The 19,944-nt window shown below is 41.2% G+C and overlaps 1 protein-coding gene across 1 annotated transcript; it reads right to left on the bottom strand.

Annotated features, from left to right (window-relative positions):
- Positions 1-5,225: 5,225 nt before the first annotated feature.
- Positions 5,226-5,995, bottom strand: LOC103696655 (zinc finger A20 and AN1 domain-containing stress-associated protein 1-like). Its single transcript, XM_008778339.6, has one exon. It carries the CDS (start codon positions 5,873-5,875, stop codon positions 5,393-5,395), a length of 483 nt encoding a protein of 160 aa, XP_008776561.1. The 5' UTR covers positions 5,876-5,995; the 3' UTR covers positions 5,226-5,392.
- Between the last annotated feature and the right edge of the window lie 13,949 nt (positions 5,996-19,944).

Here is a 19,944-nt window from a genome sequence, read left to right as displayed (position 1 = left end):
ATACACTTTCGGTGCTCGACTAAGATTACGGTATCTCCTCGCCGCACTGCCCGAGCGCGCGAGTCTCACGCCCATGCCTGCCATTTTTTTATCTCCTCGCGCCCGCCGCGTTGAGAACCCTCCCAAGTTTCCACTTAGGTAGGCTTGTTAACGAGCCCAGCCCCAGCCTTCCTCGTTTCACAGAATTTCTGACTCGGGCTCGATACCGGGCTCTATATTGGACTTAAACTCAGGCTTGCTTGGTACAGTAAAAGTTCGGACTTGAGCTTGTAAAGCCTGTTTGAATTACAAGCTCGAGCTCGAGCCTAAGCTCGGAGATGGAGATGGGGATGGGGCGGGCGAGAGAGAGGATGGAGGGGTCGACGAGGTTGAAGAGGGAGAGACAGAGGCAGGCGGCGGCGAGGGTGAGGAGGGAAGCGTCGTCGACGAACTCGAAGTAGCGGGGGTTGAAGACGCAGGGGCGAGGAGGACGGAGGTTGGGGCAGGCAACGACGATGGCGGCGAGCTCGGAAACGCGGACGCCCTCGGCGGAGGAGGTCGAGGCGGGCGAGAGAGGCGGCGGCGGCGAGATGGGCCTGGAGGGCCGGGGGGATATCCTCGGTCCAGCAGTAGAAGTGGGAGAGGTCGAGGGAGGCAGGTGGGAGACAAGTGGAGGAAGAGATGGTGCCCAGATCTGGCGAGATCTCTCTCGATTCTTTTCTAAGATCGGAGGGCGGATGCGAGGCGGGCCTTGTCGTGGCGACGGATCGCGGTGTGGAGCTCAGACTGGGTTTGTCTGAGCAACATGAGGGCGGATCGGAAGGAGCCGTAGGAGTTGGCGAAGCGGAGGAAGTAGTCAAGGAGGCCGTCGGTCCAGAGGGTGGAGGCGGGGCGGCGGAGAGGGTCTTGGGCCTGAGGGATTTGGAGGAGGTTGTCGAGAGAGGCGTGGAGGAGGTCGATTCGAGCGAGGCAGGCTGAGATCTAGGTCGGGGGAGCCGGACTCTAGAGCAAGAGAGCAATATTCAAAGGAGAGGGAGGGGACTGGGGAGACTCAAAAAGGGTTAAGTCACGAGTTCAAACGGGCTCGTAAGCTGCTCGAGCTCGAGTTTAAACGGGCTTGATTTTGGGCTCTAGCTCGTTTGACTAACAAGCCGAGCTCGAGCCGAGCTTTTACCGGGCCGAACCCAAACTGAGCCCGAGCAGCTCGGCTCGTTAACAGACCTGCACTTAAGATCCATGAATGATTGGAACCCCCTTCGGCTGCCTCGACCAGCCCAAGGTATGCCTGGCACGTATTGTAGGCTAATACCTTGGTACTTGAAGACGACTCAGCCACTATTATTAGATGGATCCAGCAGAGTGTGAGAGGGATGAGTGATTACCATTCACTTCTTAGGAATATTCGAAAAATGGTGGGGGTGGCATGGCCCAGCAGGCAAGTATGTGTATCGAAAGGCCAACGGGGCAGCAGATTGGATAGCCTCCTATGTGACTAACCACTTTGGAGAGACATTATGGCTGAGGAAGAAGGGACTACCCGATGCTTTTCGGAGCTTATTATCTTTTGAGTTTTTTGGATGTATTCGTATCCGCTCTATGATACATCCGTTACAGTAAAAAAATAAAAATAAAAATAAAACTACAAAACTATGTTATTATCCGGGTGCCTTCTCTACCACTTCTCCCAGGTACATGGAAAAATATTTTGGCGCATCACAAGTTACCAATTCGTTTATTGCCAAGAGTTCCTAGAGTTATTTCTGGATCATCATTAAAAAAAAAATCTCATGAAATATCAGCATTAATCTTTTGGCTGGAGAGAGCACAGAGAAAAGCTCATATATTATGCAACTAGTTAATTTTAATCCTTGAGCATAAAGTGATCGGATCAAGTAATGGAAGTGAACTCTAGGATTTTGAGTCCATGAGTTGCAGGTGCCTATTGAAGTTTGATTATTTATTTTAATGGCTATCTTAAGTTTAATGTGACTGTGTACCACAACCAAGGATGAAGAACTATGTCCTTGAGCTTAATTTAGTCATCTTCAGATAATTAGATTATAGTCCAACAGTTGCATTCCTCCTATATTTGAAGCAAAATTATATCGTACACCACGGGGTGCACCACGCCAAACACAGATACTTATTCTCAGGAGACAAGCACTTAATGAATGAATGGGGCTCGTAGAAACAAATATCTGTGATTGATTTGGTGGATCACTATATGGTAGTATATGTGATGTAGGATGTAATTTTTTAGAGGTTATATCATGCTCTATCAACTATTATCGTTGTCTTTTTTGTTTTTTAGTAACTACCCACCGTTATTTCCTTGGGGGAGGAAAAACTGGCAGGATCTTGATGGCATTGATTTAGCTTGAATAATCATTATTAGAAACCATTTTGAGGGAAAGTGAAAGGAAGACACACACTGAAACCCACAGCCTTCATCATGGGCTCGTTTGGTTCGCAAAAGAAGGAGAAAGAACAGTATGGCCGATAAAAAAAGTAATAAGATGCTTGTTATTTGGTTGAAAATTTTAAAGGAGATAAACGAGAAATTTATATTTTCATTGAAATATGATTCCCACGTTTTATAAGAAAGCATTTTCCATGAGAAACATGAAAAAAGTTACTTTTTTGTGATCCAAAAATCATTTCGTTTTTATTTTTTTCCAAAAAAAATCTTCAGCATTAAAGAAGCATTAAAGACCTAATTTTTATTAAGTTATAATAAGAATTGCACATAACTTGTTCAAAAAAGTAGATGGTCAAGCAAACATAAGCACTCTGAAAATCTGTCACTTTCTCATTGTCTACCAAACATGCCATAAGTACTTTTTTAGAAATTCTCTTTTTAGAAATCTCCTTCGCAAGAATCATAATTCTAGAAGAAAAAAATATTTTTCACGAACCAAACGAGCCCTATTAGAATACTTATCATCGAAAAGATTCGTGCTATATTTTTTTTTTGTAAAAGCATGCATTTTTATCAATAATAAAGCTGGTGGAAGTGTCTCACTTCCTCCACTATTTCTTAAAAAAAAAAAAAAAAAAAAAAAAAAGGAGAAACCAAGCATTTGCTGCCATAAGGTAGGAGGAGGACCAGGCCTAAGAGGATGTCACCACCATCAATTCATATAGCACCATGAAACTTCTCTGAACGCAAACTAATGATCTTGTTTCCTCCCGTTCCATCCAGCATTCACGAGCGGCACTCGGGCCCTGTCAATATGTTTCACTAATTCACCTACTTTGCGATTAAAAAAAAATAAAAAATCAATCGATACCATAGATATCCAAAAAGTTTAAAACACCACTCTCTAATCCAACATGGCTTAGTCCATATGTTATTCTACTCCAATAGAATAATAGACTCAACCTAGATCCAAACTTATTTAGCCCAACCAGAAAACTTAAATTAAATAAAACTCCCTTCCCAAAATCGCCGAAAAAAATCCTCAACTGAGCTAGTTCCTCCTTTAATTGATCCTCTTAGCTTCTCTCATTTAATTATATTTAAGCTTTCATTGTTTATTTTGATGAGCTCTCATTCACAATATTCTCGATTGTGTCAATTATGTATTCTCTAAAATCATAGGTCGTAAACTTTTATTTCCACGATGATGATTTTTTGGATTAAATTAAAAAAAAAAACTAAAGTTCATATTTAAATTAAAATAATTTTATTTTATTTAAAATAAATTAGTAATTTTATATTTATATAGTGCTTCAGGTCACATCTAACATAAATCTCTCTGAGCTGTTAGAGGCTGGAGGACGCAACCATTAAAGAAAGAGAGAGAAATGGGGTTTTAATGGAGTCACATGCAGGAACAAGTTTCCAGCCAAGTGGCCATCTTCCTGCGCCTTATAAAGACAATAAAATTAATTTGCTATGCAACAAAAGTAATTTGGTGCGAGTTCAATTTCCTTGTACTCGCATTTGGAATGCAGATTAAACCAATCGCCGTCACGCCTTGCACGAGGCTTAGCTGGAATATTCCCGAGTGCCACCTAGCATTAAGAGCTCGGCCTTTTTATGGCCTTAATGGGCTTTCACATGGAGTCATGGAAGCAGTGTCTCTGGCCCGCTGCATACATTGAAGCGAAGGCCAGCCTATAATGAGACTAAAATTCTTGCTGGGCCCCAAGCACTTCCGGTTAAAATTTTCCCCGACAAGAGGAATCGTCTAATTTAATTTGGATTTTTTTTTATTACACAAGTATTCTCCTAAAAATTTAAATTTGCATGAATATTTTTTTTAAAATTTATATTTATTTCTATACTCTCATAAAAATACTATTTATGCACAAAGACCCTAATATAATTTAACCAATTTTTACTGCTACTTTAAACAGACCTCAGAATCTCTTTTTTTTCCTTTTTTTTTTTTTGTTATTGCTCACTGGAGCAACCTGCCGAAGCCAACTGTTCTTCTAGCACCCTCAATGAAAACCATAACTATTTTAATTAAAAATAAATTAAAATTTTAAAATTATCTTTTTTGTCTTTTATCGCGATCACCTTATAAATATTTCTTTTTGCACATCTATCCATTAAAAATATTTTTGTCATTTTAATTTGAAACTATTAACGCTGTTAGATGGCGTTGGTGCATATGCTAAAAGAAGAATGAAAGAAGAATAAAATAGCAAAACAAATATTTTACGATAATATACATGCAAATATTAATTTTAAAAAGACATCATATAAAATTCGATATTTGAAAGGATATTCATGCAAAAAAAAATTATTTAATTTTAAAGCTAAGCTATATTCACAGGAACAAGATAGCAAAAGCCCGAGGCCTATAGCAACAGGCAACAAGGCTTTCTAAGATAACAAAGTTAAAACCAATAGAACAAGCGGACATTTTCGGAGGCAATGAACCCAACTTCCTAGTTCCTCCAAAGAAGTTGGGCCGTAGGGAGGGACGCACCGGCCCAAGTTTGGATTCCAGAAGGAAGTCACAGTTTGACCGGATTCGGTCAACAAACGACCATGACAGTGCCATCGAACCACCGCGCATCGACGGCGGCTCTTCCGTTCCGAGGGCGCACCACAACGTCCTCAACCCATAAACGTGGTCTGACGTCACAGCATACGCGATTTTGAGGCCGGCCACACCGCCACCAACCTTTCATCATTTTTTTTTTATCACCAAACCAGGATTAGTTCCAAAAATCTTCCGTCCCGGAACACAACGTAGTTATTAAACAGGAAAAACGCAGAAATTCGAGAATTTAACGGAAGATCGAGATCGGTTTTCTTCTTAATTTAATCTTTATATAAAAAAGAAAAAAAAAAAAACAAGGTGCTTCTCTCTCCGATTCTGGAAATTTTCCGGTCACACAAAGGAGAGATTACCAAAAGGAAAAATAAAAACGGAAAAGTTCCCCCAACAACTCCTCATATTTTAACGATCTTGGAGGCCCGGACGACGGGGTTCTCGCGGGTGATGGCCTCCCGGCCGGCGGCCTTGTAGTCGAAGCTGCAGTCGTGGCGGTCAGAGTACCGATGCTCCGCGCAGAACAGCTCTCCGCACCGGCACCGGAACCCCGTCAGCCCCACCCTCTTCCGGCACCCAGCACACCGGTTCACCCGCTTCGCCAGCGTCACCCCTGCGGCGGCGGCGGCGGCATCGGGCTTGGCCGGCGGCCCCCTGGCCTCTCCCCACCCGCCTTCCGCCGCCGGATCCGGCGACCGGGCAGGGGCGGATCTGGGCTTCTCGTGGCTGGAACAGGACGGGGGAGACGACGGGGCGGCGAATCCGGCAGCCTGGAAGCAGGCCTGGCACATGTTATTGGTGGCCGGATTGCCGTAGAAGCCGCAGTTGTTGACGCAGAGGGTGCGGGTCTCGGGGACCTGGAGCTCCTTCTCTCTCTGGGCCATTTCTCCTCTTCAATTGCTCCCTGGGGTTAGGGTTAGGGTTACGGTTTGGGAGAGGAGGAATTGGGGGCGAGGGGTTTGAGCGTGGAGAGAAGAGGAGGGGGCGGAGAGAGCTTTTTTAAGGGGTAGAGGGCCGGTCATGACGTTAGGAAATGTAGCCGCGTTGGCACGCGGATCAGACGACTCTAGAAGCTATAATACCGAGATTGGCCCTGGATTGGACGCTTATTTTACGCAATTGCCCTTTATTTAGACGGATATGGCGACATAATGTCGGCATTGCGGTGGCTAAATTACCCCTGATATTTTTGATTATATATATATATATATACACACACTATGGAAGAAGAATAGTATCGGGTGGGCCGCCGACCATGGTGGACCCAGATAGCAGCCGCCAAGCATGGTGGGCCGGGTTCATTGCGCTGTCCGCACGCAGGATTTATGCTACAAACAAGTAAGCTTTAAGAAGGAAAAATGAAAGTTTCCATGTGCCAAAATGAAAAATTATTTTTCTCAAGCAGTATAAGTAGAGATAATTAGTTGTAAGTTTCTAATTTAATTATCTGTGATTATGGATTGAGTAGAAAGAGGAGAGAAGAATTTTCGTTTCATAAAACAAACTAGTAGTAATGTGAATTGAGATTTTTTAAGCTACTGGACCAGAGCCTATTTATAGACTCTGTCCGATAATTGATACGATGCAATATTTTTAAACAAAAAATTTAGAAGATAAAACTAGTATATTTATTTTTTAAAATTATTTCTTTTTGAAGTTAAAACTCCAACAATTTCTATGTGTCAAAGTAAAAAATTATTTTTCTCGAGTAGTATAAGTTGGGATGATTAGTTGTAATTTTTTGATTTAATTATTCCATGATTATTACACACTACACTATGCCAAGCCAACTCAAAAAAGTGTAATTAAAAAAGCTCCGCCACCTGCAGTTGTTGAATGCAAAGGTACCCTACTTGAGGATTCCAATTGCTCAGCTTGCGACAATAGCTAAGGAGGAAATACTTATCCAACTTGAAAAGTGGAACAGTTTTCAGCTCTGTAGGAAAGGATAGCTACAAAGAAAGGAGTTATAATGGAGAGCACTGATAATACTTTCCTCATAGCTATCCAAAAGGATGTAAATGGGATTCTCTTTGTTCTTTCTTTTCTTATAAAGAGAGATGGAAAGTAAGGATGTCTAAAGAACCAAAATGTTAATTTTACTTTTAGCAGTATTTTGGATTTGTACCCTTTTAGATAATTATAGGAGATTAAGAATTTCAATTAGTTCAGAAATGATGTGACTTCAGATTCTATATATCATTGACAGAAAATTGGAAGAAAAAAAAAAGGCTTTTCTCTGTCATCCAAGTGGTTAATCCATGCAGTAGCTGATGGAATGATTAACCTGAAGGGTTTTAGCATGTTATAATGTACAGCGGAAGCTAGAAATTTTAAAAATTTCTTGATAAAGTTCCTTAACATAAAACCCTTATAAGCCAAGATCACCTTAATGGAAGCAATCAAATAATATAATATAAATGCAGAAATAGAAGAATACCTCTAACGCTAATCCAATATGCAGAATTTCCACTAGGTGCCCAAGTGTTCACCCTCCAACGTTGATCCACACGAAAACTTGATTTAAGTCTTAAGCTCCAAAGACTTTGATCCTTAATGCAGAATTCTTAAAGAACTCTAATGGCTGGCTTTCCTTTCTTTCTATTTTTCTTTAACCTTCTAAAATCACTTCTAATCCTTTTGTCCTAAAGAAGACCACCTTGTCTTGGCTTAGGACACACTAGAAGCAATGCTAGAAAGAAAGAAACTAATGTAAGAAAGAAAGAAGAGAGGAGTGGGGTGGAGTTGGAATGATGAAACTCATGGAGTGCTAGCCTATTTATAATAGGTGTAGGGATGCATCTCCAAGGGATGCATCCCATCCACACATCCTTTCATGAAAGGACATCATCTAAGGGCCATATCAAATAAGAGGAGGTGCAGATCAAGTGAAGAGGTGTATCAAATGATATGTCCTTTCATGTGGTGCCATATTTTGACCAAGTCAACATCACATGCTAATCACATGTCCATCACGCCTCACCTCTTGATCTTTCATGATGATGATCCAAGGGCTCCAATGCAAGGCGCCATTTACTTGACCCATTATGTCTTCATCCAATGGTGGGATTAAGATCCAATGGTCAATTATGATAGCCATCCTCTAACCCAATCCAATTGGGTTAAACCAACTCTCCATTATGTCTTCATCCAACGGTAGATCAAGATCTAACGGTCTAGATTGAATGATTTATTAAATCTAATCCAATTAGACTCAAACCAAGCCAATTAGGTGCCAACTCTTGGCTAACCCATATTAGAAGATGATCTAATCAAATTAGATCAATTAAGAATCAGATTCGAATCCAATTCGAATCAAGAGCTAAGGGTTTGCAACACCTGCTAGGATGTCTATCTTGCAAACATGATCTAATCCAATTAGACCCTTAATAAGTTTTCTTGTGTGTGACCCATTGGGTTCCATACTTAGCCAGCAATAGGTGTGAGTGCAAGTTGACCCAACTTGATTAGAACTCTTCTAATCGATTTAAGTCCAAACTTGTAATAACCCCAAAATATTTTTTTTTATATATAAAAAAGGATAGAATAGTCATTTAAAATTGATATGAGGGGTAAAATTGGAAGGAATGAAAAGATAATGGCATAGTTGTAGATGCGTTGAAGTGGTAAGGGTAAAATTGGAAAGGAATCAAAAGTTAATGGCACAACGGTAGATATGTTGAAGTGTTAGGGGCAAAATGGAAATTTAATAATATTAAACAAAGGGTGAATAGTATCTTGATGTGATTTAATTGGAGGGTTTGAGCTGGCTTTTGGAATGAAACCGAGAGAAACAGGGAGGGGGTTCTCAGGCGTGAAACAGACGAAAGAAAGAAAGAAAAAGAGAAGAAGAAGAAGAAGAAAGAAGAAGAGGAAGGGGATTCAAGGAGGAAAGGGATCCCGGTTGCACTTCCAGCTGAAGGGAAAAACGTAGATCTCCTTCCCCTCTACGCAAGGACCTCGATTTCCAAAAAGAAAAAGGTAAATATCCATCCCTATCTAGTCTTTTGATGATATTAGGCTATACAAAGGGTGGATATAGTCTAGAGGGGTCGGATAAGGGTTGTAGAGGTGGTTAAAAGAAGAAGAATCGGATTTTGACAAATTTTTCCGGCACTACGAAAAAAACTGTGTCGAAGTCCTAACTTCGGCAAATTATTTATGGGGTCAAACGGCCTCCGATGATGATGCATGTTATCTCTTTGGAATCCTCTATGAGTGTAGAATGTTAGGTAAAAATTTCATCAATTTTGGAGTCCTGAAAGTGGATCAAAACCGGGATGAAGTAACCCACTGTCAGTTCGGGTTACTGTTCATCCGGGTGGAAAATAGGGGATTTCATGCTATAATAGAGTATTAAGCCTAGATCAAGCTAAAAGGGACCTTGTACTCATGCAAGGGAGTCCCTAATACATATAAATGGTAAGTTAATTAATTAAAAAGAAAAAGAAGAAAGAAAAGAAAAGATTTAGGGAATGGGGGAGTTGAATCAATTAAAGTTCCCTATATTATAATTGGTACGTAGATTATAGCCCTTGATACAAAACTAAATGTATTGTAAATGCATGTCAGAGTTGGGCAAGAAGCTAGGGAACAAGAGAAAGAAGTCCCCTGCTGCCTACTGTAAAATTCTAGAGGCGTATCGAGGCCGTGCCGGATTGACAGGTGAGTGGGAGTCATGTACTTTGCACCATGAGCATCCTTAATTCATTTTCATGAATGTCGCCAGGTGTGAATTGATTCCACCTGAGCCTATTGATTAATTGTTGTTGTATATTCCTCTATATTTTGATTCTCCATGCTTGATTATTCTGTACATGCATTTGAGGGAACATTGAGAGGAATTACGAGGGGTTGATGAGTAATCAAATTGATTCCGAATTGTGAAATGATTTCTTTTGTAAATTGATTTCATTTCCTCTATTTTAAAGACTTGTGAGTCGTAGCTTGATTATACTCTTTTATGAGTAATTAAATTGGTTCCAAATTGTGAAATAACTTCTTTTGTAAATTGATTTCATTTCCTCCATTTCAAAGATTTGTAGAGCCTTTTTAGTGGTATATTGAGTTGTATTGCACTTCCTTGACCCTCACTCCTAACTCTGATGTTAGTTTATGATTGGGTCGGAGTCGAGTGAGTGGTAGTCTTGATCATACTCCTTTTTAGTAGAGTATTGGGAGGGTGCATTATGAAATTTATGCATGGCTTGGCAGTATCTGCAGGACACCTATAGTCGATGGGGGTTGAACATCGGCCTTTGTGCACATAGTAGCCTTCTGGGTGGGCGGAGCCCAGTTCCTTCCTAGGGGGGGACACGGCCCTAGGCGTAGGATCGGCCGGTCCTACGACTTATATTCTGCTTGCCGCCGGGCATAGTAAGACCCCGCGAGGTGCAGTATGGCTTTCCGCGGATGTAGAATTCCCGCGAGGTGCCGTTTAGTATGTAGATGTGAGATGGATTTCTGTTCTGGATACTGGCCAGCATTTATATGATCAGTGTGGTGTCTTATCCTGCATATGCATGTGACAGTAAGGAGTTGTTGCTGGTTCGCCTGGGGCGTAAAACCCACCTCCCGACAGCTGTCTAGCATTTATGTTATCGGTATGGTGTCTTATCCTGCATATGCATGTGACAGTGGGGAGTTGTTGCTGGTTCGCCTGGGGCGTAAAACCCACCTCCCGACAGCTGTCTAGTGATGATTTACATATTGGTGTGGTGTCATATTCGATATATGCATATGGCAGTAGGGAGTTGTTGCTGGTTCGCCTGGGGCGTAAAACCCACCTCCCGATAGCTGTCTAGTGATGATTTCAGCATATTGACACCTGATTTGTATGTTCCAGCATTATGATCTGTTGAGCATATTCATGAGTAGCATATATGTTTACTTGATTATTCCATATATGCTTCAGATGAGTTGATATTGATTGTGGTGATATTGATGATTTACTCTATATTCTCTATGTTGAGTTCATGTTCATGTTGTTATTGATCTTGAGATTTCATCTCGAGCCATGATTATATTCTGTCTCATGTGCATAGTACTCTCTACTCCACTCACTGAGTATTTATATACTCACTCCCCAGTTTGATGTTTTTGATTGCAGGAAAGGTATTGTATAGAGAGGAGCAGGATTAGTGGTTGCCTGCTAGCTGTGCCGCTCCATAGTATAGTATAGTATAATGTAGATAGAGGTTTATATCTTTTGGTGTATTATAAACCTTCTATTGTATATAGTGCATAGTTACAGTCATAGATCCTGTTGTGGATATGGGTTTGACCATGGATGGATTGGGAAGCAGGTATATATATGTGTGCAGATCAGTTGTGTGCCTGTGATAATGTATTGCTATATATTGTCCAGGTTTATATGTGACAGATTATGTGATTGCTGCTCTGACAGGTAGTGTGTTGTATGTATTGAGATAATCCTGACAGGTCACTATAGGAAAAGTGATCATTTTGTGCATGCATCATGCCAAATTTTTTCAAGATTTATTGATGATTGATAGGTAGTAGGGTTCTACGCGGTGGCTGGTGGCCTTATGCCTACCCGCACCCTAGGACCGTCGCGGCGGCCCGCCGGGAACGGGGCGGGGGTCGTGACAAAGCTTGGTATCAGAGCAAAGGTTAAGAAGAGTCCTGTCAGAGCAATAGGATGAGTCAGGATTAAGTATAGGATTATACTATGGAGCATAGGATTTTTCTGTATGTTAATTTATGAGTCATTTACAATTCAGTAAAATATATTATGACTCAGTGTGTAACGACTGCCCTCTCTTTTTAACTCTTTTAGAGACATATAAAGAATACTTCCAAGGAAAATGGAGCCAGATATAGCATTGGATGCGGGTTCCACACATGTCGAGCCCCAAAGAGAAAAATCTTCTTCTGCTGATAGACGGAGGGTTGATGATCAAGGAGAGGTAGGAAGTAGAGATGCATTAATGGAACAGTTACTGGCAGAGAATCAGGCTCTGAGAGAGCAGATTGCTCGGGGGAAATCTCCTGCCCCGTCAGTAGTATCCATCCCACCTCCTGTAGTTGTGCCAAGAAGTTTGGCCAGGCGGGCTCTAGATGATGAGGGGATTACTGTACAGAAATTTCTGAGGCTCAGAACCCCAGAGTTTAAGGGGAAAGAAGGTGAAGATCCTCAGAGATTTCTGGAGGAGACTGAAAAGATGATACGGAGACTGCCCTGTTCTGATGCAAGAGCTATAGAACCTGTAGGGCTTACAATGAAGGAAGATGCCTGGGACTGGTACCAGAGACACGTGGAGGACAGATTGTACAGTAGGAATCCTCCAACCTGGGAAGAGTTCAGGCAAGCAGTGATGGATGAGTTTTTGTGTCCGGCTGAGAGGCAAAATCGGGCTCTTCAGTTTGAGAGGCTGAAGCAGATGCCCGGAATGAGCGTATCTGAGTACGCTCGTGAGTTCACTAGATTGGGGAAGTATGCTCCTTACATCATCCCCACTGAAGCTGCCAGGATAGAAAGGTTCAGACGAGGTCTGATTTCCCCGCTTTATAATGCAGTACTGGCAGTAGAGGTCCCCACCCTGTCTAGGCTGATAGATAAAGCAAAACAGTGGGAGACCAGAAACAAAGAGGAAAGAGCTGAAAGAGAACAGAGAAAAATGAGTGTGGGGAAGGAGCAAAGCAGTAGAGGTAGATCTGAGGGAGTAGATCTCTCGGAGGGCCCGACGGAGCAGTCTGTACGCTCAACTCCACCTGCCCCACGTAAGAGGAAATGGAGGGAAAGAGGTCAATCACAAGAAACTTTTCTACCATCAGTACCTCGTCCTCCAGTCACTATAGCCAGAACTGAATCTGGGTTCCAATCATGGCCAGTGTGTGGCATATGTGGGAAGCAGCACCCTGGCAGATGCAGAATGGGCCAGGGAGTGTGCTACAGATGTGGACAGCCGGGTCATTTTGCCAGAGAATGCCTGCAGGGTGCCATCCAGCAGTTTGTGCCTTTGGCATCCTACCCTTCTGTGCAGATGGACAGGCCTAGTAGTAGGGGGCCTGTAGGCAGAGGCAGAGGTCAGACACCAGCATCACAGCAGAGTGTTGGACCATCTCAGCCATCAGCTCCAGTAGGTAGAGGGCAAGGAAGGGTGTTCACGGTAAATCCACAAGAGGCACAGGCATTAAATGTAGCTATGACAGGTATGCTCCTCATTGATAAGATTAAAGTTAGAGTATTATTTAATTCTGGAGCTACCCATTCATTTGTGTCCCCTTATTTTGCTAAGAAGTTAGCTAAGGATAAGATATTAATGCATATTTCCTTAGCTATTAGTACATCTGTAGGGGATAGTATAAAAGCGAAGTATGTGTATCCTACCTATGTGGTAGAGATAGAAGGTAAAACACTCCCAATTTATTTGATTCCCAATACCACACCGAGCAAAATATGAAGAGCAGATACATTCACCCCTTTGAGTAATCAGGTAATTTACTCTTTTAAATTCGAGGACGAATTTTATATAAGGGGGGGAGGATGTAATAACCCCAAAATATTTTTTTTTATATATAAAAAAGGATAGAATAGTCATTTAAAATTGATATGAGGGGTAAAATTGGAAGGAATGAAAAGATAATGGCATAGTTGTAGATGCGTTGAAGTGGTAAGGGTAAAATTGGAAAGGAATCAAAAGTTAATGGCACAACGGTAGATATGTTGAAGTGTTAGGGGCAAAATGGAAATTTAATAATATTAAACAAAGGGTGAATAGTATCTTGATGTGATTTAATTGGAGGGTTTGAGCTGGCTTTTGGAATGAAACCGAGAGAAACAGGGAGGGGGTTCTCAGGCGTGAAACAGACGAAAGAAAGAAAGAAAAAGAGAAGAAGAAGAAGAAGAAAGAAGAAGAGGAAGGGGATTCAAGGAGGAAAGGGATCCCGGTTGCACTTCCAGCTGAAGGGAAAAACGTAGATCTCCTTCCCCTCTACGCAAGGACCTCGATTTCCAAAAAGAAAAAGGTAAATATCCATCCCTATCTAGTCTTTTGATGATATTAGGCTATACAAAGGGTGGATATAGTCTAGAGGGGTCGGATAAGGGTTGTAGAGGTGGTTAAAAGAAGAAGAATCGGATTTTGACAAATTTTTCCGGCACTACGAAAAAAACTGTGTCGAAGTCCTAACTTCGGCAAATTATTTATGGGGTCAAACGGCCTCCGATGATGATGCATGTTATCTCTTTGGAATCCTCTATGAGTGTAGAATGTTAGGTAAAAATTTCATCAATTTTGGAGTCCTGAAAGTGGATCAAAACCGGGATGAAGTAACCCACTGTCAGTTCGGGTTACTGTTCATCCGGGTGGAAAATAGGGGATTTCATGCTATAATAGAGTATTAAGCCTAGATCAAGCTAAAAGGGACCTTGTACTCATGCAAGGGAGTCCCTAATACATATAAATGGTAAGTTAATTAATTAAAAAGAAAAAGAAGAAAGAAAAGAAAAGATTTAGGGAATGGGGGAGTTGAATCAATTAAAGTTCCCTATATTATAATTGGTACGTAGATTATAGCCCTTGATACAAAACTAAATGTATTGTAAATGCATGTCAGAGTTGGGCAAGAAGCTAGGGAACAAGAGAAAGAAGTCCCCTGCTGCCTACTGTAAAATTCTAGAGGCGTATCGAGGCCGTGCCGGATTGACAGGTGAGTGGGAGTCATGTACTTTGCACCATGAGCATCCTTAATTCATTTTCATGAATGTCGCCAGGTGTGAATTGATTCCACCTGAGCCTATTGATTAATTGTTGTTGTATATTCCTCTATATTTTGATTCTCCATGCTTGATTATTCTGTACATGCATTTGAGGGAACATTGAGAGGAATTACGAGGGGTTGATGAGTAATCAAATTGATTCCGAATTGTGAAATGATTTCTTTTGTAAATTGATTTCATTTCCTCTATTTTAAAGACTTGTGAGTCGTAGCTTGATTATACTCTTTTATGAGTAATTAAATTGGTTCCAAATTGTGAAATAACTTCTTTTGTAAATTGATTTCATTTCCTCCATTTCAAAGATTTGTAGAGCCTTTTTAGTGGTATATTGAGTTGTATTGCACTTCCTTGACCCTCACTCCTAACTCTGATGTTAGTTTATGATTGGGTCGGAGTCGAGTGAGTGGTAGTCTTGATCATACTCCTTTTTAGTAGAGTATTGGGAGGGTGCATTATGAAATTTATGCATGGCTTGGCAGTATCTGCAGGACACCTATAGTCGATGGGGGTTGAACATCGGCCTTTGTGCACATAGTAGCCTTCTGGGTGGGCGGAGCCCAGTTCCTTCCTAGGGGGGGACACGGCCCTAGGCGTAGGATCGGCCGGTCCTACGACTTATATTCTGCTTGCCGCCGGGCATAGTAAGACCCCGCGAGGTGCAGTATGGCTTTCCGCGGATGTAGAATTCCCGCGAGGTGCCGTTTAGTATGTAGATGTGAGATGGATTTCTGTTCTGGATACTGGCCAGCATTTATATGATCAGTGTGGTGTCTTATCCTGCATATGCATGTGACAGTAAGGAGTTGTTGCTGGTTCGCCTGGGGCGTAAAACCCACCTCCCGACAGCTGTCTAGCATTTATGTTATCGGTATGGTGTCTTATCCTGCATATGCATGTGACAGTGGGGAGTTGTTGCTGGTTCGCCTGGGGCGTAAAACCCACCTCCCGACAGCTGTCTAGTGATGATTTACATATTGGTGTGGTGTCATATTCGATATATGCATATGGCAGTAGGGAGTTGTTGCTGGTTCGCCTGGGGCGTAAAACCCACCTCCCGATAGCTGTCTAGTGATGATTTCAGCATATTGACACCTGATTTGTATGTTCCAGCATTATGATCTGTTGAGCATATTCATGAGTAGCATATATGTTTACTTGATTATTCCATATATGCTTCAGATGAGTTGATATTGATTGTGGTGATATTGATGATTTACTCTATATTCTCTATGTTGAGTTCATGTTCATGTTGTTATTGATCTTGAGATTTCATCTCGAGCCATGATTATATTCTGTCTCATGTGCATAGTACTCTCTACTCCACTCACTGAGTATTTATATACTCACTCCCCAGTTTGATGTTTTTGATTGCAGGAAAGGTATTGTATAGAGAGGAGCAGGATTAGTGGTTGCCTGCTAGCTGTGCCGCTCCATAGTATAGTATAGTATAATGTAGATAGAGGTTTATATCTTTTGGTGTATTATAAACCTTCTATTGTATATAGTGCATAGTTACAGTCATAGATCCTGTTGTGGATATGGGTTTGACCATGGATGGATTGGGAAGCAGGTATATATATGTGTGCAGATCAGTTGTGTGCCTGTGATAATGTATTGCTATATATTGTCCAGGTTTATATGTGACAGATTATGTGATTGCTGCTCTGACAGGTAGTGTGTTGTATGTATTGAGATAATCCTGACAGGTCACTATAGGAAAAGTGATCATTTTGTGCATGCATCATGCCAAATTTTTTCAAGATTTATTGATGATTGATAGGTAGTAGGGTTCTACGCGGTGGCTGGTGGCCTTATGCCTACCCGCACCCTAGGACCGTCGCGGCGGCCCGCCGGGAACGGGGCGGGGGTCGTGACAAAACTGCGCGAACCCAAACTTAACAATTAGAATCCTTTCTAATTGGTGATCGAATTAAACTCTTTAATTCGATCAAACCTATAAGACAAGATTGACGTCTAGCAACATGTCATGTCTACCCGAAAAATATGGAATTTGGTGGAAATACCAAAAATACCCTTCAGTGGCAAGTTACCGTGCAATTCAATCCTTTAATCAAACTGCATCCCGAATATATATATGAGTATGAATATATGTCAAACTCAATTTTATATTCACATATTTCTCAATTTTCTAATGATAATTCGAATAATGAAATATTAGAAACTCTTTCTAATTTTCATTGTGCTTTGATCAAAGACTTTCTGAATTATCATATGATTAGAATAAATAGGATGCGATCTTCTCTTACTAGAAGTGATTAATTCCTTATTGACCTACTCATAACCTTCGTACACATTCCACCATATCCAGAAGACCTCGTACATAACTTATTGTCATGAATGAGTGGAAACCAAAATATGGATTTATGTGCACAAGATACTATGGTGATCTCAGGTCAAAGGATCAGTTGCACAACTCCTACTAAGAGAATCATCTTTTGACATGTAAGTAAGACTTCATAAGATTTCTCTTTGTAGGTCAATTCAGTGAACTCATTTCTCTAATGAGCACCCACATCTTTGTATTAGTGTCTCCACACAAGTGATTGTGAGATCAATCACCCTCTGCATCGAGCATACATAAGATGTGCCAGTCTTTCCGGTAAACATTGATCCTCGACTCAATGTACCAATGACTGGGAATATTTAAGATTAGGATTTTAAGATTTTAGGTCTCACTAGTATGATCTCATCATAGCCTCAAAATCATTGTCTTAATCTAAGAGGTTCATCACAAATATAATCAACAGCATATGATGAAACACAATGCCTTTATTTATATTAAATGTCATGTACATGATTTGGAAAATCAAAAGAAAATCCTTCACAATACATATTGCGATTGGCTTGTAGGGCATCTACTCTTTCATAACCTTCATAAATCATACCTTGAGTCGCTATATCCATCTTGGATTGAACTCGGAGATACGTGCGCAGCTCCGATCAACTGAGATTGCTCTGATCTGGACAGAAATTAGCGAGAGATCTTCTAGAGAGAGCTCTTAATGCATGTATAAGAGAAGAGGTCTAACAGGCTATTTATAGTCCTCTCCAGGGACCAAACGCCGTGATTAGTTACACCCGTGAAGAGTCACCCCCCATCAAGGCAACCTTTCACTGATGTGCAATTACCTTAATGCCCTTGTGATTATCAGGATTTACAAGTAATACTTGTCAAGATGTGGGTTCTAATTAAACGGGATCAAGGTTTAATTAAACGGGATCCAACATTCTCCCACTTGGACCATATTGACGCCATTTGTCAATGTGGGCCACAACTTGACGGGATCCCAACATTCTCCCACTTGGACCATATTGACAAGTGAAATATCCTTAGCACTTGAATTTTATAATCTTTATACGCGTATTCTTTCTATTCTGATATCAATTTGGGCAAATTTTATGTTTGACTACTTTGAGAATAATAATATGAACCATGACGGAAATAACACCTATTTGATTGGCGTATAACCTTCCATGATCACTATATTACTAAACCATCATAACCAAACCCTTATGAATGAACTTCTCATGAAATCCATTCTTTGGTCACAATTTCTGCTACCATAGTATGCATAAACCACATGAATTCATTAAAGCAGAAAATATAATAAATGTGATTTACAACCATCTGAAATGTGCACAATAATACATTGTTGCCCAAGGTGACAACCCAAGAGGGGGGGTGAATTGGGTCTTTTAAAAACTTTTCAACTACTTCTAATCTTTTAGAGTTAATTAGGCTAAGTTGTATGGATGCTTAGTGGAATTTAAACTTAGCAAGAGTATGATTCTAATCTAATCAACTATTAAGCAGCGGACTCAATAAAAGATTAGTCTAAGTTTGCCCAAGTATGCAATTCAATTGAATGAGACTTGATTAAGTAAATTGAATATGCTTGCAACTAAAGGATGCACGGAGAAGAGTTAAGCACGCATAGTATCTAAGTAAGTAAGTGAGTGAGGAAGTCAGACAACAAAGAGCATCATAAACACAACAAAAGTATAGTGGTTCGGTGCATCCCAGCACCTACATCCACTCCCCAAGACCTCTTGGAAATTTCACTATAATCCCTCAGATTACAGCCGGTTATTTTACAAGCTCACAACCCAACTTGTTGTTTTGCGAGATCACAACGAACTCGGTCGGTTTTCACAGGCTCACCGACTAGAACCAACCGATTGTTTTCACGGGCTCACAATCCAACCCAGTTGGTTTTCCCAAAGGCTCACCAACCACAACCTTACAACGATTGTTTTCCGGATTCATAATCAACCCAGTTGGTTTTCCCAAAGGCTCACCAACCACAACCTTACAACGTTGGTTTTCCCTTTGGCTCACCAACAAACCTTAACCCCTTGATTCAATCCCTTGATTGAACCAAGTTACAAGATATTAGAACAAGAGTTTAAATCAAATACAAGCTTCTCATATAAGCAAATATAGCAATATAAATAAGTAAAGTAAAGAGAAGAAGCCTTCAAACTAGTTTGTAGATGGAGGAACTCGGCTTCTTCTTCCCTTAACCCTCTTCTGATTTTGCACGAAGTAGAGGATCACCGAGGCAGCACACGGATGGAGAGGAAGCTTTGGGATTCACTTGGATGCTCTTCTTCTCTCTATTTTACTTTGAATGGCCCTTTTGTGCTTATGGGAGATTTTCCTTGTAATCTCTTTGAAATCTCTTTCCTAAATGTTCTCTCCCACTTCCATACCTTCTTCCCTATCTCTCCTCTTGATTTTATAGCTTTAGAGAGAGTGGAAACAAAAATCTAGCCGTTAGAGACAAAAATAGAGCCGTTGGAATCGAGAAAAAACTAGCCGTTATGCCTCCCAGCGTGCTCGAGTCGACTCGGCTGAAGTAGGAGTCGACTCGGCTGAAACATGAGTCGATCTGTGAATAGTAGTCTGCCGACACTGTAGCTGGGAGTCGGCTCCGCACTGTAGCGCTGAAGTTGGAGTCGGCTCGAGATCACTGTAGCGTTGAAAATCAACTTTCTGTCTTTTTGTTTGTTCTCAGTCAGAGTCGACTCGTAGAGTGCCGGAGTCGACTCGAGCACTGTTTCTTGAAACTCTAGAGTGCCAGAGTCGACTCTAAACTTCCCGGAGTCGACTCGAGGACTTTTTTTTGAATCTTTCTTTGAATTTGCTCCTCCAACTTAAATCCTTTGAACTTGAAACTTGGGCCA

Source organism: Phoenix dactylifera, chromosome 2, assembly GCF_051530095.1.
Source record: "Phoenix dactylifera cultivar Ajwa chromosome 2, Ajwa_hap1_PhDact_Kaust_v1.1, whole genome shotgun sequence".
Classification (NCBI taxonomy): domain Eukaryota; kingdom Viridiplantae; phylum Streptophyta; class Magnoliopsida; order Arecales; family Arecaceae; genus Phoenix; species Phoenix dactylifera.
The sequence above is the reverse complement of the archived record's forward strand: the minus strand, read 5'-3'. Positions and strand labels throughout refer to the sequence as shown.